Genomic DNA, 22,842 nt, shown 5'->3' on the forward strand with positions numbered 1-22,842 from the left:
TCTAATTTAATAATAATTTTTTTTGAAACCCAATGATTTGTCTGTTGGGAAAATTCAAAGTTCATTAATAACTGCTGACATATTATTATATTTTTACTTTGCGTTTAACATTTTCATTTACAATTAATAATCCCATAAATAGTTTTATAAATATATATATATATATGTATATATATATATATTGTACATTATTATCATTACAGTGTGAATCTTTTACAAATTAAGTTAGTTTTAAATAAATATTAATATTATATAAATAAATAAATATAAATATGTATTATATTCTACATAAATCTTTTTATTTGTTATGCTTTTCGAGGAATGAATTAATAACTGTTACTAATGCTTCTGCATTAGTAAGATGAATATGATGTGTACCTGGTATAAAGTAATATTGACAATCGTTACTACTTTTTTTTAAAATATCTACAATATCGTAATAATATTTCAAATCTTCCATATACATTTCTTTATCAGATTGTATAATTAAATATGGACATTTTATATATGTGGCCATTTCTTTTAATTGTTCGTGCGACCAACAAGTATAAAATGGCGAAATTCTTAATCTTGGGTCTCTATTTATATAGACTGTTCCATCAGACATTTCTGTGACACCTCTAGTCATTAATATTTCGCATGCATTTACATTTAAAGATCTAAAAGTATTTTGAGTCCATTTTTTTATAAGTTCTTCTTTTTTATAAACAGGTGGTTTATTTTTCATTTCCTCTATCATAAGAAATTGCTCAATGTTTTTTGATAAAGTGCGTTTATAATTTTGAATATTTGTAGAAAAAGGTTTCAGATGATCAAAGCTTATTACGTAATCTGTTTCATCTGAATACAGTGAAGCATAACAAAAACATATATGACTACTTAAAGAATGTGCCAATAATTTTACTTTTTTCCAGCCAAAATATTTTTTTAATCTAGAAATTAAAAGTATATAATTGATCTCTAAGTATATTTGTCCTTGAGGTAACCAAGAAGATAAACCATGACCAGGTAAATCAATTGCAAGTATCGGTTCATGTTTCTTAATCAATGGTATTAAATTATCAAACGTAGCAGCATTATCTTGCCATCCATGAAGTGCCAAAATAGGTTGCTTAGTTTTATCATTACCCCATAGCTTGCCTTCAAATAAAATAATCTATCACTATACTATTTACATTTAATCTATTAAAAACTTACCTGCAATTTTTCCCCAGGGTACTATAATTTCTACGTTACTGATATCTTTATCTATAGGTTCCACTTTACTATATATACTCCTTTGCGATACAGGATATAGGTTATTTGCATTGTATTTGAAAGATTTATATTTAACGACTATTGTTTTCCAGTTACTAAAAAATCGGCGATCCATGTCCCCGTATAAAGAATTATATTAATTTATGCTAAAAGCTAACTGCAATAAATAATAAAAATAAAAACTCTTTTTCTCTTTTTTCCTCTTTCTTTAAAAAGTAAAATGTCTACGCAACAAAATGTTCTTTATCTTATTCACTCATAAAAAATAGAAATTATATTTACAAATATCATTTCATACATATGAATTAATGCTAATATAACTTATAGATTAAAATAAATATCTTTATAAACCAGACTTTTTTACATCTTATCAATATTTAAACACATTTATCATTTGTTTGAAATCATACATTTTTATTATAATTATTTTGAACAAAACTTTAAATATTGAATTAATTGTTTTTTTTTTTTTTAAATATATGTTTTATTGTAATAAGGTATTAATTTTTATTTACGTTTTAAATAAGTTTTTCAAATGTTCCGAAGTAAAAACGTTTAACTAAACTTTTTACTATCTTTATATGACCACGACTACAAAAGGATTATCAGAAGTTGTTACTCATTTATTTCACTTGATAAATAAGATAAGATAATTTTTAAAATTAATATGCCTTGTATATGTATAATTAATATTAACACAAAATAATATTATTTTACGTAAATATATTTATCTTAATATTACAAGTATTACTTATAAAAATTAAATAAAATCTTAAAAATATCTAGATGTCAATTTTCTTCTTCAATCATTATTAATTATCAATGATAAAATAAATATAGATTATATAATTCAAGAAACAACTCTGCTAATTAAATTGTTTGTATTAGGTCATAAGTCTACCTACAAGATTTTATTGCACTATTATTTTTAAATATCGTATTACTATTATTTTTTTCTTTTTTTTTTTTTTCCTTTTTTCTTTTTTTATATTTAAAGCAAATATAATAGTCGTTGCGATATTTTGTAATGAAAAAAGAAAAAAAAAAAAAAAAAAAAGTGATAATAAAATATATTCATACATAAAATATATATTATGAATATGTGATTTTACATAATGAAATTGCGAGTTTACCGTTGTAGCGCCATCGTATGTCTCATTCAAGAACTATTGTTGATTCACAAAAAATACTGTTTTCTGATTGCGTTTTAGAACGATCTTGAATAATTTCTTTCTATGTAGTATAACCGAGTATAATATTACGTAGGTACATAGTCTATGCTTGTTAATCCGTGATAGAATTCCATTTTGACATGTTTGACATACGATCAACTGTCAAATTTTAAGATCTGTGTAGTGACTTAAAAATAATATAATATGGAAGCAGTACCAAGATTGCCGATGATTTCTTTCTATTTAAAAGTAAGCCCGGAACCTACTACCTTCGGTCCGAAGTTAAAACAGGTACGATTTGTTTATAATTTAAATTATACAACGTTTCTAGATACTTCTGTATTAATTGTCGTTTATAAAATATTTATGTGATAATGTATAAAAATTTATTATCATTATTATTGTCCATTACGGGTGACATGTTTTAAAATTTGTATATATAAATTACTGATATCTTTATGTATCAATGAATTAATTGAATTATTGACTTTTAATTCAATATCATAATAAACTAGAAAGTATTCAAAAGTTTGTTTTATCAAATTTCAGTACATACGAGATTTTTATAATGAAGATCCTGAATCATATACAAATGAAATACATCAATTGGAAAGTTTACGTACTATGGCGGTTAGACCTCCTCTTGATATGGCAGGCTGTTTGTTATTAAAAAAGTATTATTGTCAACTACATTTTCTACAAAGTAGATTTCCGATGGGAAAGGACGGTACTGCTGCTGTAACATTTACATGGTAAGAAAAAAATGTCATTATTTATATAAATAATACAAATTAATTACTAATAAGTCAAAAAATAATATTTTTCTAATATTGTTTAAATAGGAGAGATACGTATGCAAATATGGTATGCTCATTGGCTAGTATACGTTTTGAAATAATATCAGTTTTATATAATATTGGTGCCATGCACACACAGTTGGGTGCACGTACTGAACGAACCACTGCTGATGGAATGAAAATGGCATGCACACATTTTCAATGTGCAGCATGGGCCTTCGAACATTTAAAGAATAGTTATCCACAACCAGCTGGCGTTGATTTAGCGCCAGAGCTAATGGCATTCATGTATCAGCTTTGCTTGGCTCAAGCTCAAGAGTGTATATTAGAAAAAAGTATGCTTGATAATAGAAAACCAACTATCGTAGGTAAGAGGATAATATTTATCGAGAAGAATATATCGATGATCAAAGATATCATCTATGAGATAATATTTAATTTATTCTAATATAATTTAATATTTAATATAGCTAAAATTGCAAGACAAATTGTAGATTATTATACATCAACATTGAGTACCTTAGAGCAAGGAGGTAGTGAAGATAGTACCATTTCAGATACAGTTGGAACAAAAATATATAAGGTATCGATATATATTATTTATGAATTATTTCATACAATAGCAGATTGGTGCTTGATAAAAATAATATTTCAGAGCTGGAAGCGATATGTCAAATTTAAAAGAGCATACCATTTAGCAGTTACACATCTGTATCAAGGTCTTGCTGCAGAAGAACAAAGGAAAATGGGAGAAAGAGTTGCTTTTTATAATACCGCACTAGCCTCTCTTAATGAAGCACATTTGATTTATAGTATTGCTAAAGGATCTGTAGACGTAACAGTTGTTCCTGACGAGAAGGCTGTAGTTGAGGAAGCGCTTACATTCACGAACGATGTGATTGAAGGTAAAAGGAAAGCTGCAAAAAATGAAAATGAATTCATTTACCATGAAGGAATACCAGAAAAAGAAACACTCACTGTTATCAAGGGAGCATCTCTGGTTAAAGGAATATCTTTTAGTATAAATGATCCAGAAGTTTCAGGACCAGATATATTTGCCAGGTTAATACCTGGATGAATGTTGATAATTTATGATTCTATTCTATTTTTCTCAAAATTTTATGTTCGAATATTTCTTTTTACAGATTAATACCAATGAAGGTACACGAGGCAAATTCACTTTACTCTGAAGAAAAGGCTAAGATATTGCGTAATGTTGGATCAAAGATCGAAGAAAAAGATCTACATTTGAATACTTTTCTATCTTCATTTAAATTAGATCACTTAGATTTATGGGATCCTGATGTTCAAGTTTCCGAATGGGAACTATTACCCCTTCCCGAAGAGTTAATTGAAAGATGCGCTGCTCTTAATGCAAAGAAAGAAATAATTCAAGATTTACTTGATATTATGGGAAAATTAACTGATACCAGTCAGGACGTCGAGACTGTATTAAAGGAAATAAGAAAGCTACTATTTGAAGAAGAGTTAAAGTAAGTAAAATTTGCAATTACAAATGTATAAATTGGATTATCTGATTATACGAATATTTAATTAATGATACAACTCTTATGATTATGCACATTTCATAGGGAGAAGCAGTATCAAGATGCTGTTGGTAAAAGACCACCAACCATTGTAGCGACTGACTTAACAAGGGAATGCAAAAAATATGAAGAGGCTCATAATAAAGCATTAGAAAGTAATCAAGCTCTTCATAAAGCAATAACGACACATGTGAAAAATCTGAAAACACTTGCCCAACCATTAGCAGATTTAATTACTAATGTACCATCCTTAAGTACACATTTATTAGGTAATTATTAAATCTAGATATAAATATTATTTGTCAATAGAAAAATTCACAATGATATACTTTCTTATAATAAATGTAATTTAATTTTATATGTGCAGATCAAAGTAGCGATAAAACTCAAAGTATAAATATCGCTGATAAATTGCATGTACAGGAACTGAAACGTATTTTAAATAAGGTCGACGAAATGCGACGACAAAGAAGTGATCTACATACTAAATTAAGAGATTCGATTGCACAGGATGATCTAACACGTTTATTAGTTACAGCGACTACTGAATCAGGTTCTCTCGATCGCCTTTTTTCCGAACAACTTGATAAACATCAATCATTAGTCAGTATCCACGTGGATTGGTATATTTATAACATTTAAATCTGTGTTATCGTAAAAGATGTAAAAAGACGTAAATACGTATATTTGTAATTTTAGGTAAGTCTTATAGAACAAAATCTTGCTGCGCAGGATAATATTTTGGCAGCTTTGACAGATGCATATGCACAAACTGGAGATGTAAGAAAAATTGTGGAGGATGTATTAAAACGAAGAGAATTTATGATTTCTTCTCTAATTGCATCGTATGACGCTTATGAAGATTTATTAACAAAAGCTAATAAGGGACTCGAATTTTATAGAAAATTAGAAATAAATGTTTCAAAATTGCTGCAGAGAGTAAAGAGTACGTGCAAAGTTCAAGAGGAAGAACGAGAACAAATACTTGCACAAGACAATAAGAATGTATACAACAAGACTGAAACTTCAACATTGACGAATTATGAACAAGGTCAAACGCGGAATACTAGTGGTTTGAAACTGAAAGATTATTTACACAATAGAACGGATAATATTTCTACTCTTTCGAATCAGTATTACAATCCCCATAAAGGAATTGGAGGTCCGTCACAAATGGATATACTTCCAACAACAAAATCATATTTAAACAGTACAATTGATAATCATAGTCAATCAATAAGTTCGGTACCAGTCCAAGAAATACAAACGTCTAATATGAAATTAACTCAGCAGTATCAACCTTCTATGTATGTAGATCCAAGAACAGCTCCTCATTATGCATATAAACCTCGCACTTCTACCGAAAACCAGGACATGAACGTAGCGATAAGTCAGAATTACGTACCAACTAAAAAAGAGGAAACACCAAAAATATATCATCAAATAGGAACGACCGCTGATGTAACAAGTAATGTACCATACTCTACAACGTTTTTACCAAACGAACAAGGATATTGTTCACAACTTCCAGACATACAAAATAAGTTTCCTTCTACTTCTGTACCACACTATAGTCAGAATAATACATTGCATTACAATACTTATCCAATTTCTGTAGAACATGGTGAATCTATGTCATCGCAGGATCCCAATTTAATTAACCGTTATGGGCCTAATCAAGATAAAGCTGGTATAATGATTCCATCAGAAGGTGGTATAGTGTCACAAATGAAAGCAGTGTCACTCAAAGGACATCCTGTATCTAGTACAGCAGGCAGTAGTACTAGGACACTTAATATACAATCACAAATTCCTCAAAACATTGTACACCCTGAACAACAATATGCACCAAAAGATGAAGCTAAATCTGTTATTGTCTCAGAATCAAGTCACGATATGTACAGACAGAGTCAGAATATATTATCCGCCCAAAGTAATACAGCTATGCAAAATTACGCATATTCGCAAGTTAGTCAAAATAACATACCATATGTCCAGAATTATTCCAGTGTTGGATATAATCAACAGACTCCTAGTCATAATGCGTGCGGAACAACGGATTATGCGGCATCAATGCCATATGTACAAGTGCAGCAATCAAGCACGGCTGTACAATCCACACAGCCATCTACGTCAATAACACCAGCATCAAATATAAGCGAAGTTCCTGTTTCATATCAGTCAGACTTGCAAAATTCCGCTACTGTTCAATACAATCAGCAAAATTATACGAGCCAACAACAAATGCCGCTAAATGCTACACTTAATTATCCAAATAATTATCAAGATTTATATCACGTTACCACTGGATTATCATATCCGCAGAATCATATAGTAGTATCTACAATATCGAATAATTATCCTTATATGATTTACACCTCCTCTTCAGAATTAATTCAAAGCCATACAAAAGCAACGACCGTACAGAGTTATTCGCAGCCATATGATTACTCGCATCAAGGACATTACACGGATTATTCGCAGAATCCAAATTATGTACAACATCATTATAATCAGGCTTATTCTTATATGCATGGTAGCCACTCGGTTAATACAGCTTCTGTATCGTACCAAACCGAATGTGAGTATTCTATACATCGAATTTTCATAATTACATCAGAATAACATATGATAATGTATTGAACTTATTATAGCACTTAACAATGTTTATCAATCGCAAGAAAGTAACGCTCGATATACCAACGCAAGTAATAACACTATGACTCATACTCCTTCTTCTCAATATTCAAATCAAGATTATCAATCTGAACTTTCGAATGAGATATATTATACAACTCCTTATGGTCTACAAATGCAAGGTCAAGGTAAATAATTATTATACAGTAATAAATGTACACTACATTAATGATCATATAAACGTACACCTAATTTTGATCATTTAGGAGGGACTTCGACAAGAGTAGAGAACAATTACAATCAGACATACATGCAAGCAGCTAATAATGGGACAAACACGACAAGTTCAAATCCTGTCAAACCTACAACCAAATCTGATGAGCAAAAATCTAATGTAGATCTTTTATCCGATCTTGATATTACAATAAATCATGCACCACTTGTGCCTGAGGTACGACCTCTTAATAAAATACAAGATGACAATGAAGATGCTGCTTCTGTTAAAAGTACAGATAAAAAAGAGGAAAAGGAGAATGAACCAAAACAAGACACATATATTCCTGAGAAGACATCTACTTATATTGAAAATAAAGAAGACAATGAAAATCTACAGATTGTTTGGGATACATGGTATACCGATGTGCAACCAAAGAAAGATCCATTGGGAAATCCAGAGATAATGCAAAAGTTTATTAATGACGTAGAAAAATACGAAAAATTTGTAGATAGTTTATTAGTGAAAACTCTCAGTGGAGCAACGAATCTCGATATCAAATGGAAGGAAGTTCAAGATTTTGAAGTAATTTTCAAACAATTTATAAAACAATGTTTTAAAATAGATATCTTTTTAAAATAGATATTTTTAATTGCTTCATTTCAGGAACGTGAAAGTGCTAAACAATCATGTACAATCGCATTGGCTAATTCTTTGGATAATCGTGTTATTGATTGCATTCCTTACGATGTAACACGAGTACAAATATCATCGCCTGATATATCGTCATCGTACATAAATGCTTCACATGTAGTAGAAATAACACAGTGGACTCCAACAGCATTTATTATTACTCAAGCACCATTGCCTGATAAAATTCATGTATTTTGGACAATGATTTGGGAACAAGAATGCGAAGTAATAGCTTGTTTAGCATCAAATGCTCAAGTACGTAATATACGTTTTGATAAATAGTTTTAAAATATATAAGCATATACAGAGGTAATAATCAATGTATTTCTTTGTAGTTGAAACAGGAATTGTATTGGTCAATCGATGCAGATAATGATTTTACTATAGGTAACTTCATAATTAAGTCGAAAAAAACTGTGACTCATACTTTTTATATTCAAAGAGTTTTATCATTATATAATACCAAAACAAAATCTGAAAAAACAGTAGTACACATGCAATTTCTTGTATGGCCTTCCAAGTAAGTTAAAAATTTTATGTTAATTAATTTATAATAAAAATTTATTTGTAATTCGTAATTACAAATAAATACTTTTGTAGTGGTTTTCCAAGTAGTCCTGGTGCTTTGCTAACATTCGCAACTGATGTGATGACAGAGCAAGCACTTAGGCGTTGTTCTCCAAAGCCAATTGTGGTACACTGTGTCAGTGGTGGATCATTGAGTGGCTTGTTTCTAGCAGCAGCTTCGACCGTATGCCATATACGTGCAGGTCGTGGAATAGCTGATGTACCACTTGTATTTAAAGGTCTTGTAAAATGTCGCAAACAAGTAGTGAACAAGGAGTCATTGCTCTTCGCATATCGAATGGTACTTTATCATGCACAAGATATTTTAATGAAACGTAAGTTATGTATCTATAAAGATTAAAAATATCTAGCATTAGTAAAATAGAGAATATGTAACAATAATTATTATAATATTTTGTCAAATTATTACTGACCAATGTTAATTTGAGTACATTCTCAAATAACAATTTTCGTCAGATTTTATTTCTTTTATTTATGCCAGAGCATGGATATATGACAGGTCAGCGCATAATTATATGAATTTTGTTCCTTTCAAAAGTTTGCACATACATACATGCAAATATGTATATTTCTATCTTACTACCATTTATTATTATACTAATAAACATTCATATTTTCCTTTTTGGTTTTTTCTTTTTTTAATACAGGAGGCATTTTATCTTCTACTCGATCTACATTCGAAGGATTCGAAAGCCTTAAATTAAATAAGGAAAAATCCATTAGAAAAACACATCCTTCCGATGATTTTTTACATAATCTTAGTGTTGGTGGACATTCCGAAACCAAGCAAAGAGGTTTCTATTTTTTTGCTTATATATATAAATTTTCAAATAGAGATTGTATATCTCTCTGTCTGCATTGTAACTCTATATTTCTTTCTATGAAAAGTTCATCAAAGGTTCATTATTTATAAATATATATATGTATCTCTTCTAGCTGATGCACAAGTAGCATCAACACATAGCAACACTATTCAATCAATTGCAACAGATAAAACGAACGAAGCATTCGTCGATCCTTTAAGCCAGTTGGATCCATTATGGTCTATTAGAAGATAACGTATGAAATTTTAAAAAATTTTATTTATAAGGACGAGATTATACTAAAACGATTAATTCACTTGTTTATTACAATAATGGAAAGCAACATGTTAATCCTAGAGACATTTGTTTCAATACTGTGATCATAAAGCAGTTACAAAATAATTGTATAACGAAATCAGCATACCTGAAATAAAAGACATTTATTGTTCAAGTATTTCTTTATCATACATAATCTGAAAAATATACAAAGTACAAATTGATAATTTAACTATATTATTTTGTGTGTGTTTCATATTTTATATAAACATATATAATAAATGAATAAGCAGTATAGTTTTATATATTCAATGATGACATTTGTACAAATGCTAGACAGATGTAAGATTTCTAGTACACGATACATTCATTCTTGCGCAATAGGATATTTCTTCAAAAAGAAATATGACTAATCAACAATTTGCAAAACATGAAAAAATATTTTCACCTGCACATTACAAACTTGTAACTGGTTTTCATTTTAAGTATTTAAGAACTTAGTTCTTTGTTCCAAAGCACATGTAAATACCCATCAAAATTTGTTCTCAAGCACTTTTCAAGAATATTATTTTCTAGAAAGTTCAGTTATATAACGATATTGAATATATGTTTATTGTTTGATATCACTGATAACTGAAAAAGCCACGAGCAAATATAATAGTAAGTAGAATTTGCATTATTTTGGCTGTCTTTGATACAATTATGACTTCTTACGTGAATAGTCAAGCTCCTCTGTTCCATAAATCTTTTACTTTATAAATTCGTACTAGCCAATGTTCTGTTGTATATGCTTCTTCTAATGTCTCTAGTTCAAAATCTTTATTTCCTATTTCCATATTTCTGACTCTATCATAACCGGAAGGTTTACCTATTTAAATGTAAAAAAAAAAAAAAAAAAAAAAAAAAAAAAAAAAAAAAAGAACTCGAGTTAATGATAAGGAAAAGTCCATATCCATTGATAAATAAAAAATATATATTAAATTTTACCTCCTTCTGTATAAACTTGCCCAAATCTATAGTAACACATTTTATACATTAGACAATTAAGTAAAACGGGAGAGCCTTCTTTATCAACCCTAAACTCTCCAGCACCATTATAATAATCCCATTCTGTTATAGACTTTCCTTTTTCTGTACTACCACCAATGCGAACCATCCATAGGAACTTGTTAATATCTAGATAGAAATTATACGACACATATATAGTAAAAAACAAAAAATAATTTTCAATATCAATTCATTTAATTAGTTTAAAAAGTACCATCTGATGAGTAACCCGTTAGTCCTCCAAAGATCACAAGTACATAATTTACATCTAGTTCTCTCATTATTTCATATGCCTTTTGTTCTGAACTTGCCATTGCTTGACCAACCCTTGATATGTGCGTATTATTCCACGTATTATTGTCTACTAAAATGGTGCGATTTGCCATAGCAGTTATCTGATATCCATAATCCCACCATGACATTACTTTGGCATTCTAAAATAAAATATAATCTTATGTAACTTAACGTAATACAAAAATACGAGCTTTAAACATAACTACTTTACATTAGTATTCAATTATTCTATTCTTTAACAAACTTAAAGAATATATTTTATTTAATGACTGTTTTGAGAATTAAATTAATTAAATCTTAAATGTATGCTTACGTACGTTCCATTATATTATTATATTTTTCGAAAGCATACCTCCGGAGTATTCATGCGTAACCAATAATACGCTTCTCTAAAATCATCGAAAATCATACGACCACCATCCGGGGAACGTGCAGACAACACAATACTTGGAGAACTATAAGCTTCTGCTGTAACCCAAGTACAATGAATGGTATACGAGAAAAAAAGTATACACATTATTACCACAAAAACTGTTGCGATCTGTAAACAAAGATTGTTTCGTTAAAAAATAATACCAGTATACTACTTTGTTATTCGAGTATATACTATTTAGTTGTATTGAAGAATACCTCACTCCTTAATACATAATTACTTTCAAACTTCTTTGCTCTTTTATCAACAACTTTTCCACTGTCGATTTGTTTCATATATGTAAGTAGCAAAGAAGATGCACCTATTCCACCCAAAATGCACATAACTGGAGCAAGTACTAACATCAAACGTACCATGACACCCTATTAGAGAAATGTAAATGTATGAAATCGTTTATTATAGTTGATACAAATTTGACTAAAATATATAAATTTATACTTACAGCAAAATACAAGCTAGTAATACCATACAAAATGAGGAAAATGTTGGAGTCAGTTAATTTTGAGAAACAGAAATATAAACCTGATGGAAATAGAAATACTAATATTTGAAGATCAAAATAGAATGAACTCCATGCCGTAGGTTGATGTTCAGAAACAGATGCAATTATTGGTATGTGATTCTTTGCATAAGATGGATCCAAAAGAGAATAAAAACGGCCAGTCCATGGAGATATTTTCCCTTCAAAAAAAAAGAGGTCGTTTATTTCATCTCATTATTATTTCCAAAATAAAATATTCTAATATATATATATATATAAAAAAAAAAAAAAAATACCTGTTATCGTCAAAATGCCACCAATTACGGAAGATGTAGTTATAGTAAAAATAAGAAGACCTCGAAAGAGCATTTCAAAATCATTTTGTGATAATTTACTACGTAAATAATCCACTAGTGCATGAATCTGACACAACCCAAAAACTCCCAATGCCTATAAAGTAATATTTTGTACAAGTATACGATTAAAATGTAAGAAAATTAAATAATAATAATCTGAATACTTACTAGCATATGTTCAGAACTTTGTACAGGTTGAAAACCAACAAAAGATATTTGCATAGACAAAATGGTACCAAGACAATATAAAATGCTATAAGCTGTATATATCCTATGTGAAAATCTACCAGTGACCATGAGGGTCAATACGTGTAATGGAATTAAATTGATTAGAAAAACATAACCGCCCCATGAAGACACCATATAAAAATATGCAACTGCAGCACATGTTGCCCAACAAATTGCTCCAGTTTTTACTGCTTTGATCCACATATAATATGTGAATAACATACAAAAAATAGCTATGCCTTCGTTATCGTATGATCCTGCTACAGACCGAGATATATAACCTGGTACAATAGCGATCATAGCTGCAGCAAATAATCCGGATGCAGAATCCTTAAGGAAAATATATTGATATATTCACACACACATATATATATATATATATATATATATATATATGTATAGAGTAGCTTATACTAAATTGTTTTTTTTAATCATATAATTTAATTTTTTATTTATAATAAATATTTTTATTTATTTATTACCTTTAATTCTTTAGTTAACAAATAAGTGATAACTGTAGTGAAACTTGAAAATAGAGGCGCCAGAAATACACATATATTGCGTATATCTAATGTGATATTCAGTAGCCATGCTAAATGATAAAGTGCTGCTGAAGTAATCATTAAACCGGGATATATTGTTCCTGTAAATAAAATTTTAAAAATATATATTTTTTTTATATAATTAATAACAAATGAAAAATAATAAAATATTATGAAATAAATAATTACCTCCAATAATTCTTCCTAGTGGATACCATACACGATCATCAAACCAATTATGAAAGCTATAGAATCCATTTTCTGCTAGATATTTAGTTGTGCGGTAATTAAAATATGGATCAAATTCATGTATAACACTTTCAAATCTTAATACTGAGAATAAACGTGTAGCAAAAGCTGCAAAAATATTAAAAGCATATAATTTTCATTTGAACACTTAAATGAGATATTTTTGATATATTTAAAAATTAATACACTTACATAAAACTGCTGCAAAGGAAAGTATAGTCAGCTTTAACAATGTCTCTTGTTTCTGTGCTGACATACGCAACCCTCTTGCTTTAATAAGAGATACCATTTTTAAATTTAGTTTATGTTCTTAAGTTAAAATTTAATTTATAATAATTCTTTAAAGATTACAAAATTTAATCGTGTCATATTCTTCTTGCTGTAAATAAAATGATAATATTAACTATATGCATACATATTAGATTGACCAATAAGTAATGTCAGAATGTTTGGTATTTAATATCTAATTAAACAACATTCTATTTAATATTTTTTACCGAAAAATTTCAACATTACTTATTGACCTACCCAATAACTATAATGTTAATTGTTAAGAGGTTATGATACATGGAGAATAATTTTTGATAAAAAGAAAAATTAATGCATATCATAGATTTGTCAAATTAATTATCGTTGTAACAATAATCATACATATATTATAAATTGTTATAAAATTTGAACCGTATTGTATTGTAGAAAAGTGACCACGTATACAAAATTACCGGCCGGCAATATTCGCATGTTAAATATTTTGATTAACGTGATAAACTTTTAATCAACTTTAATATTATCAATAATATTATATAAATAATAACGTCAACTTACGAATGATCAATATCAACGAAATATTGGAACCATTTAATTAACAGAAAATCTGTCACAGTCCAAAAGAAAAAACGTTTAGTACGATCTACAATCTTCGTGGCCACGGTCATATATGTAACGGAAATTGTAATCTAGAATCTACCAATGTATGACGATTGCATAGTTTTTCCCTAAAAATATAAGAACATTTTCCCTAGAAGCATAATTTTTACGATTCTATATGATAAACATTATCAATGAAAAAGATATTTTTAGTGTAAATATATAAAAGAATGGTTAAGTAAATTATTCGAAGTTTGATTTTAAAATATAGGTAAAAAATGAGAAAAAAAAAAAAAAGAATAAAAATCAATTAAATTATATAGAAATATATGATACTGTAAATGACTATAAATCAGGAAAAGGAAATGAATGGAAGAAAAATAGGGTCTTTTGAATTTTTATGTTTGCACAGCACGTATGGATCTGCTGGATTTATTTATTTTAAGTACAATTTACGATAAGTATCTCTTGAATGTACAAATTTTCTTCTTTTTTATAATTATAATTATTTATTATTCTCGACATATTTTTATATTAAGAAAAATCAGTTAAAAGAAAGTATATGTATATATATATTTAGCATTGAAATATGCTTTAGGCAATTATTTAGTGTAAGTGTAGAAGAAAGCGTGGTACGTGCGTTATACATGCATCGTATTACGTCATACTGTTGCATGCTACGTGACGTAGTAATATTGTACTGACAGACAATAGAAGTGATTGGAAGTGTTACGCACCGACGAACACAGAAGAATGCGGTTACCTCTTTTGTATCTGTCATAAAGCATTTTTTTATATGTTAAAAAATTCATGTAATATGTGTCGATATTAAAATTTTTCGTTTACGATAAATACCCAATTTGTGTAAAAACGAATGATACTTTCAATGAACTGGATTGCAACATTGTATATATATATGATTATATATGTATTTGAATTTGTGAAAAATATGAACAAACGTATTTATGTTAAATAACTACGCTTGACGACGCCATATCCTCGTCAACTAATATGCGCAGTAATTTATTTATGTTGCATTGGCCATGTAAATAGAAAATATCGCGACTTTTATCGTGCATTAATTATCTCTATACTTACTTGTCATCTTTTGCGTATTTGGTAAAAAAAGAAACGAAAAAAAAAAAAAAAAAAAAAAAAAAAGGAAAAGAAAAAAAAACGAAAAGGAAAAAAACAAAAAGGGATAGGAACACCTGTTCCAATAAATTCTTACATAAATTTGATACGTTTGTAGTGCTGTTAAGTTTTAAGTTCACATTATGAGTGCATGGGGGAGAAATGAAACAGAAGAAACGAATCCAGCAATTATGCAGAGTCTAGACAGTTTATCTATTTACAACAGAGATATGTACAATACAAATCATTCTTCAGTTGCTATTAATGCAAATACCTCGATGGAAGGTTTATCGACAAAGAACAAACCTAATAAGATCGAAAGCTTCGTATTAATCGATAAACAAGAAAGACTAAAAGTTTCCAATGCTGAACAATTTATTAGGAAATTGAATTGTACCAACAAAGATCAAAAAGTTAAAGTTATATCCATTTTTGGAAATACAGGTGATGGAAAAAGTCATACATTGAATCAGACATTCTTTAAAGGGCAAGAAGTTTTTAAAACTTCGAACGATCAAACTTCTTGTACATTTGGTATTTGGGCAGCATTTGATCCAAATCTTAATGTAATATGCCTAGATACAGAAGGTCTGTTAGGTATTATTGTTTTTGTTTTAATTAAATGATTTTACATTATCATTTTGCATTATCTATTAATTTAATAAATTCTCTCTCTCTCAAAAAAAAAAAAAAAAAAAAAAAAAAAAAAAAAAAAAAAAAAAAAAAAAAAACGATGATTTATAAAAACTTTGTATTGCTTGTTTCTTAATTAATAGGTGTTACTATTTATGAAAACGAAAGAATAAGACTTCTACTTAAAGTTTTGGCAATATCTGACATTGTTATATATCGAACACGTTCCGAAAGATTGAATAAGGATTTGTTTATGTTTTTGTCAACTGCATCCAAAGCATATAGTCATCATTTTCGGATAGCCTTACAAGCAATGGGACAACGAGCAGGAATGCCAAGTTCATTAAATTTGCTAGGCCCTTGTCTAATAATTCTACAGGAGACCAGACACACCAAACCTCTGAGCAACAGTACATATAATCTCTCAGAATAACAGTAATTTCAAAGAAGAATTTTTGATTAGAAATATACAATATATTATGGGAAAAAATCCTAAAAATTTTGATTAATTTCAGATGGTTCAGAAACTGCAGAGGATATGTTAAGAACTAGATTTGGTCAAATGAGACTCGAAATAGAATCATTTAGTAAACTGAAATACGTTGGACTTCAAACATTGAACTCATCCACCGATTATAAGCCTTTATACGTGGTTATAAAGAATGAACTTGATAATACATCGGTACGATTTGCGAGACATCCACAGCTTGTGTACAGTACTCTGAGACATTTAAATGATAAATTTTCTGGAGAAACTGGAAATTTCTCCAATATCATATTCCCTGATCAATATTTTAGCTGTCCAGTAAAATGTCTCAGTTGTGGTTGTAGATGTAGTAATAGTATGGGTCATCTTAGAGATGGAAAACCTCATAGTAATAATGCTAGGTAATACTAATCATTATATTATTACATTTATTTACATAATACACTTATAATAGCTACTTTCATAAATAGAGGAATTTTATTTATACAGGTGCAGGTACCAAAATCAATATGACAATTTGATATATATATGTAAAAAATGTTATAGCAATGGGAGAGAAGTTAAAGTAACAAGTCGGATACAAACTCATAATGATAAAAGTTGGTATGGCTTAGCCGTATATGCATGGTATGGTTCCATAATAGAATGTCCTCACTGTGGTGAAATTTATAGAAGTCGACAATATTGGTATGGAAATAAGGATCCAGAAGAAGTTGCTGTTTGCACTGAAATCACTCATGTCTGGATTACGGTATGTTATATCAATCATAACTGCAAAAAAGTGTTGGAAACATGGTTATTAAGATTATAATTTAATTTCAGCCAACAGCCTCTAATGTACCACAGAATACAGCTCAGCGTGTAGTTGATGGTATGTCTTATATAACTGAAGCAGTTACTAATGTCTCTTTACAACCTACTAAGGCAATATCTGCTTGGGTAACGGATCAAATAGCACCTTCATATTGGCGTCCGAACAATGAAATTAAATATTGCTATAAATGTAAAACACCTTTTGGTGCAACAGATACAAAGCATCATTGTCGAGCCTGCGGAGAAGGTTTTTGTGCACAGTGTTCCTCTCAAACGAAATGTGTGCCCTTCAGAAACTGGTATACACCTGTACGTGTCTGTGATACATGTTATATGAAAGATACCAGCTCTAATAATGAAGTTACTCAATCTTTAGAAGATGTAAATGCTAGGAAAGTGACAGAGCATGTAGTATCTACCTTAAGTGCAGTCGGAACAGTTTTGAACTATTCCAAATGTACGTAACTTATATCTTCCCTAAAATTGTGTATCTATTTTATTGAAAATAGATCTATTTTTATTTTTATATGTTTATATTAAATTTATATGAAAAACTTTAATTTTTTTTCAATATTTTTAATTTATGCAGCTTTCATAAAAGACACTGTTAGACCGTCCTATTGGGTACCTGATTCAGAAGTTACTGGATGTTGTATCTGTAATCAGAAATTTTCTCCTATGCTTTCTTTACATCACTGCAGAGATTGCGGACGTGGCGTATGTCAAGAATGTTCGCAACATCGTAAACCAGTACCTCACAGAGGATGGGATAAACCTGTGCGTGTATGTGATTCTTGTATTAAAATTGATTAAGTATATTTGTTCTTCATAGATATAAAGTACAAAAAGGAACCAGTTTGGAAAAAGTGTTTTGGAAAATTTTTCTTATATGTGCTTTTATATATTTTTAAAAATGAGTTAAAATTTTGCATATAATTAGTATAATCTGCAAATTTTACATTCTCTTATAAATTACATTCTATGTACTACCTCTCTTGTGCTCTATATCATTATTTAGCGCAGTATTCAATGTATTTTATCAATTTTATTGAGAAATTTCTTTTATTTATAAAAAAGAAATTGTATTTGTAAGTATCCACGAATGTACATACAAATTCTAATAACCAATCAAAATATGTACAGAAAATTCTAATGCTGAACATTACGGTCGCCAACATAGGATACAAAACATAAAAATGTAAAATTACACTTCGCCTATGAACTGAAATAGCGTAAAATTGGCCACATATCAGCTTTAGTTATATTTGTATTATAACAAATCTTGGCTATATTTAAAACAGAAAGTTAAAAAAAACTCAAAGGATAGTTTCTATAAAGAGTTATAGTTATATGTACAATGATGATATAAATGTAATTAAAACAAATTTGTGGTTTACTGTGTAAAACAAAATAAATTCCAATTGAAAAGAGATCTTATAAAAAACTTTTCATACCAAAATAGTTTAAATATATTTATTTTTTACATTTATTTCTATTTCGTCGAAAAAAAAATATTATGATATCAATCTAAATTAAATACTAGAAGTTTTAAGTTTATAAATTGACTACATAACAATGACAGTAAATTTTTATAAATCTGGCTGCATTATCCTAGCTTGCTTATCTTCATTCTTTATATGTTTTTTCAATAAATCCATAATTTCATTGTCAAATTCAGGTGGTGTAGGTTTGGCATTTGTAGCCCAGTAAAATATATCCCAGTCATTTGATGGTAAATTAATGAGACGGTCATACAATTTTAATTGTGAATCATTAAAATTATTCAAATATTTTTTAGCGAAAGTACTAAGTAAAAGACCGTTTTCTAGCATACCACGTTTACGAGACTGGTAAATCAATCTGAAAAATAAAGTTGATATTTAGATCCAAAAATTATTAATCTGAATTACAACAAATTTTCTATGATATATACCGGATTCTATAGTTAAAACATATTACCGTGCTCTTTTAAGATCAACATTTTCTCCTTCTCGCTCTACATACGGAGGTATATTAGGTTCGTGACTTTCCAAATGAAATATATCCTCAAAATCTTTATAATTGATACACCTGGTTGATATGCATCTCGCTGCAGTCGCAGGTCTAACCTAATATGACAGATACAATGTCATATGTTATAAATGATATAAAATTATTTTTATTTATTTAAACATTTCATTATACATACTAAAAATATTACTTGTTTCGTAATAATATTCATTATGATATTATACTTATAACAGTTTAAAAAAAACTGCGTATAAGAATCAAATTTACAGTGTTGAAAGCGCCGCCTAGTAGTAAACTTTGAAAGTTTCGTAATTTAAAAATACGTCAAAATATACTTATATCTACTAATTTTATTGTTCGATTGTTTTAATTTTAATTGAAAATATTCAAAGTTAGATTTCAACAATGAATAAAGGCGAAATTCTCAAGCGATTTCGATGAATACGATTTCATCTTAAAAAAGGAAGATTTAAGCGAGGACATGACTTTTTCGAACTTTTGAAAAAGCTTTAGTATCTTTATCTTACTTTCTAATCGTGAAATCTTATAAATTAATACTTTCGATAATTTTTCAATTATTTATAATGTAGTCTCTAATGTATACGGAGTACAATAAGGTAATATTTAAACAATGGTACATTTTTTAAACATTATAAAGACGGAAACTCGTGAGAAACTTAAAATAGTAATAATATAAAATGTCAATAATATAAATACATATATTTGCGATATATTGAAATCAAATTATAAATCACGCAACGCAAGTACTAATAATCAAAGAATCTTATATACCGATATAATAGACGCATGGTATTCGTAGTTCATATTTTGTCCATATCTGTTACTGAAGTCTCACACGCTTCGAACAAAAAATAGTAAACAGCCTTAAGCAGTATGTAAATTTTTAAGTCTCTCCGTTTAATCAATTATGTCAAGAAGGATAAGTACGAATTGACATGAATGATTGATTGTAATTAATTAATAGAAAAGCATTGAGTTGATCACGAGTAAATTTCTTTAAAGATTTATTTTATTTATTAGAATTATTTTATGTATTTAATGTGTAAACAAATATGTTATCGTTTAAATAATTATAAAAACTTAATTACTATAAATAATTAATATATAATTAATAATAATTAGTAAAGTTTATTATAGAGTTATATATATTTTGAATGAATGTAAAATAATCGACGGAATTGTTTATTTAAATATACGAAAGCGGAATGAGAGTTTCGATATTTAATTCTCGAAATCTTATTACCCCCTTCATGGAGGGGGAACCTACGAAGAGAAACTAGTGGCTACAAATATACACATACAGCATACACATAAAGCACATACACACACACACACACACACACACACACCAATACACAAGTTTAATGTATAAATTTACTATTATCGGTAGTACACTTTCCGATATGTTGTGTATTCTTTTTATATGAATTCGGATTCAGTATCCTTTCGAATAAATCCAACTAATCATCAGTTGAATAGAAATTCATTAATTTGATTTCTACAGTTGGATAATACGAAAGACTGAAATGCCAGATAGAACCAGACAGAACGAAAACTAAGTTTTGGTTGACGTGTCATAGTTACCGTGATAATATTTCGTGATTAGCGATATTAATTTTTATTTCATTCAAAATGTTGCGATTTTTTATCTTTATTGCAATGTGTATTATTTGTTCGAGTGATAATATAAAAAAGTTACAGATTGAAAAAGTTACGGATCAAGATCTTTTGAATTTAATAAAAACCGAAAAATATGTTGTCACGCTTTTTAGTAAGTTCATTTATTATAAATAAATAAAATTATTATAAAAAGAATTGATCTATTGCTAACAATGGTTTATGAATATAATTATGATATAAAATATTGTTCAATACGCAATTAATCGTTATTATATATTCTTTTTAATAAATTTCTGACATAACCAATATATTTTAATCTAATGTAATAAATTTATGAATTAATTCAAATCTTTTCTACAGCAAAATCAAATTGTAAAGAAAGTGATGATTTTGAAAAAGAATTATTCCATGTACGAGAAGATTTGGTTGACAGCTTATCTGCATGGGTCGTTAAGGTGACAAACAGTCAACTTTTACATCTTTATAGTCCAGAAAAGGAGCCAGTACTTGTATTTTTCAGGCATGGAAATCCTTTGTTATATACTGGTAGGAATATGAATCTAAAAAATTATATGATAATAAAAAAAGACATAATATTGTAAATATAATTTAATGTTTCAAGTTTAGTTAATATACTAAATTAATAATTACGATCGATCAGATAGTTGATTAAGAAGAATTAAAACATCTAAAAGATATTTTAACTTCTAAAAAGAGAGAATATACTAAATGTTTATTTTATTTCTTTATAAGGTGCTGTAAACGATGAAGAAATCTTAACTGCACTTACTGAAAACAAAGAACTCGCAGTAAAAACTCTTACAGATGATACTTTTGAACATTTGACTCAAGCAAGTAGCGGAGCTACAACTGGTGATTGGTTTATTATGTTGTATGTCACACAATTAATACTTTATTTTTCAGCATTTTTATTTTCTAATAAATTAATGTCATTTCGATTGTCATAGTTATGCTACTAATGACGTAAATTCATTAAGAATGGGTGCAAGATGGGAAACAGTTGGTGCAAAACTTAAGCATAGCGTTAATGTTGCACGCGTTGATAAATACATTTCTGGTGCTGCCACAGCCAGAAGATTCAATGTTTATAATGTTCCTGAATTTATTTTGTAAGTCTACAAAAATAGCCAAAATCGATTAATCAAATCTAATCACTCATTTATTGTCATTAATAATTTCCCTTTACATATTTATAATTTTCTATTCTCAGCTTTAGACATGGTAAAATGTATCGTTATCAAATTCCAAAATATGATGTTAATTCATTAGTTTCCTTTGCAAGGGATTGGTATAGAAATGCTCATGCAGAAAAGGTTCCAGTTCCACAGAGCCCATTGTAAGTTCAATAATTAAACAACAGATATTTTTAATATAAATTTCATATAACTTTATTCAAATTAGTGTCACGTGAGCATGTAATTTAGTAGTGCATATTTTTTTCAGTGATGATCTCACACAAAAGATAGCAGATTTTCTTCGTGAAAATCCATGGGTTATGAAAATAGGCAGTATTACTATTGGTGTACTAGTTATCGTTTCTGTAGCTTCCAAGCTTAGACATAAGACGGATGTGCCACAGAAGAAGGAACAATAAACACTCCTACTTTTTTTTTTTTTTTTTT

The 22,842-nt window shown here is 28.6% G+C and overlaps 6 protein-coding genes across 12 annotated transcripts; 3 read left to right on the forward strand and 3 right to left on the reverse strand.

Annotated features, from left to right (window-relative positions):
• Window positions 1–189: 189 nt before the first annotated feature.
• Window positions 190–2,407, reverse strand: LOC124946827 (probable serine hydrolase). Of its 3 annotated transcripts, none has more exons than XM_047488148.1 (3): window positions 2,391–2,407; window positions 1,198–1,414; window positions 190–1,140 (listed from the first exon to the last, which is right to left on the reverse strand). In XM_047488148.1, the coding sequence occupies exons 2-3, from the start codon at window positions 1,370–1,372 to the stop codon at window positions 299–301; spliced, it is 1,017 nt and encodes a 338-aa protein (XP_047344104.1). In that variant the 5' UTR covers window positions 1,373–1,414; window positions 2,391–2,407; the 3' UTR covers window positions 190–298. The 3 variants fall into 3 exon arrangements, with proteins under 3 accessions (XP_047344104.1, XP_047344105.1, XP_047344103.1); XM_047488149.1 differs by lacking the exon at window positions 2,391–2,407 and adding an exon at window positions 2,163–2,177; XM_047488147.1 differs by lacking the exon at window positions 2,391–2,407 and adding an exon at window positions 1,773–2,007.
• A 44-nt stretch (window positions 2,408–2,451) lies between these two features.
• On the forward strand, window positions 2,452–10,159 carry LOC124946790 (tyrosine-protein phosphatase non-receptor type 23). 2 transcript variants are annotated; one of them, XM_047488037.1, is made up of 17 exons: window positions 2,454–2,720; window positions 2,979–3,181; window positions 3,272–3,594; window positions 3,697–3,809; window positions 3,882–4,288; window positions 4,372–4,719; window positions 4,819–5,042; window positions 5,141–5,376; window positions 5,473–7,354; window positions 7,428–7,598; window positions 7,677–8,209; window positions 8,291–8,572; window positions 8,653–8,837; window positions 8,918–9,219; window positions 9,387–9,404; window positions 9,553–9,699; window positions 9,842–10,159. In XM_047488037.1, the coding sequence occupies exons 1-17, from the start codon at window positions 2,634–2,636 to the stop codon at window positions 9,961–9,963; spliced, it is 5,583 nt and encodes a 1,860-aa protein (XP_047343993.1). In that variant the 5' UTR covers window positions 2,454–2,633; the 3' UTR covers window positions 9,964–10,159. The 2 variants fall into 2 exon arrangements, with proteins under 2 accessions (XP_047343994.1, XP_047343993.1); XM_047488038.1 differs by lacking the exons at window positions 9,387–9,404; window positions 9,553–9,699 and having other exon boundaries at window positions 2,452–2,720.
• A 111-nt stretch (window positions 10,160–10,270) lies between these two features.
• LOC124946799 (dolichyl-diphosphooligosaccharide--protein glycosyltransferase subunit STT3A) lies at window positions 10,271–14,595 on the reverse strand. The gene is made up of 12 exons (XM_047488060.1): window positions 14,440–14,595; window positions 13,807–13,993; window positions 13,555–13,722; window positions 13,306–13,466; window positions 12,764–13,153; window positions 12,536–12,689; window positions 12,201–12,439; window positions 11,956–12,120; window positions 11,678–11,866; window positions 11,246–11,465; window positions 10,972–11,160; window positions 10,271–10,852 (listed from the first exon to the last, which is right to left on the reverse strand). The coding sequence occupies exons 2-12, from the start codon at window positions 13,901–13,903 to the stop codon at window positions 10,707–10,709; spliced, it is 2,118 nt and encodes a 705-aa protein (XP_047344016.1). The 5' UTR covers window positions 13,904–13,993; window positions 14,440–14,595; the 3' UTR covers window positions 10,271–10,706.
• A 288-nt stretch (window positions 14,596–14,883) lies between these two features.
• LOC124946801 (zinc finger FYVE domain-containing protein 1-like) lies at window positions 14,884–18,542 on the forward strand. Of its 3 annotated transcripts, none has more exons than XM_047488068.1 (6): window positions 14,884–16,059; window positions 16,392–16,658; window positions 16,764–17,136; window positions 17,225–17,486; window positions 17,558–18,005; window positions 18,138–18,542. In XM_047488068.1, exons 1-6 carry the CDS (start codon window positions 15,759–15,761, stop codon window positions 18,359–18,361), a joined length of 1,875 nt encoding a protein of 624 aa, XP_047344024.1. In that variant the 5' UTR covers window positions 14,884–15,758; the 3' UTR covers window positions 18,362–18,542. The 3 variants fall into 3 exon arrangements, with proteins under 3 accessions (XP_047344024.1, XP_047344023.1, XP_047344022.1); XM_047488067.1 differs by having other exon boundaries at window positions 14,885–16,203; XM_047488066.1 differs by having other exon boundaries at window positions 14,886–16,212.
• A 465-nt stretch (window positions 18,543–19,007) lies between these two features.
• On the reverse strand, window positions 19,008–19,877 carry LOC124946839 (succinate dehydrogenase assembly factor 2, mitochondrial-like). 2 transcript variants are annotated; one of them, XM_047488164.1, is made up of 3 exons: window positions 19,737–19,877; window positions 19,508–19,656; window positions 19,008–19,408 (listed from the first exon to the last, which is right to left on the reverse strand). In XM_047488164.1, exons 1-3 carry the CDS (start codon window positions 19,767–19,769, stop codon window positions 19,138–19,140), a joined length of 453 nt encoding a protein of 150 aa, XP_047344120.1. In that variant the 5' UTR covers window positions 19,770–19,877; the 3' UTR covers window positions 19,008–19,137. The 2 variants fall into 2 exon arrangements, with proteins under 2 accessions (XP_047344120.1, XP_047344121.1); XM_047488165.1 differs by having other exon boundaries at window positions 19,749–19,859.
• A 1,017-nt stretch (window positions 19,878–20,894) lies between these two features.
• LOC124946832 lies at window positions 20,895–22,838 on the forward strand. The gene is made up of 6 exons (XM_047488156.1): window positions 20,895–21,350; window positions 21,560–21,745; window positions 21,953–22,091; window positions 22,168–22,329; window positions 22,431–22,556; window positions 22,664–22,838. Exons 1-6 carry the CDS (start codon window positions 21,212–21,214, stop codon window positions 22,812–22,814), a joined length of 903 nt encoding a protein of 300 aa, XP_047344112.1. The 5' UTR covers window positions 20,895–21,211; the 3' UTR covers window positions 22,815–22,838.
• The last annotated feature ends 4 nt before the right edge of the window (window positions 22,839–22,842 follow it).

Source organism: Vespa velutina, chromosome 2 (assembly GCF_912470025.1).
Source record: "Vespa velutina chromosome 2, iVesVel2.1, whole genome shotgun sequence".
Classification (NCBI taxonomy): Eukaryota; Metazoa; Arthropoda; class Insecta; order Hymenoptera; family Vespidae; genus Vespa; species Vespa velutina.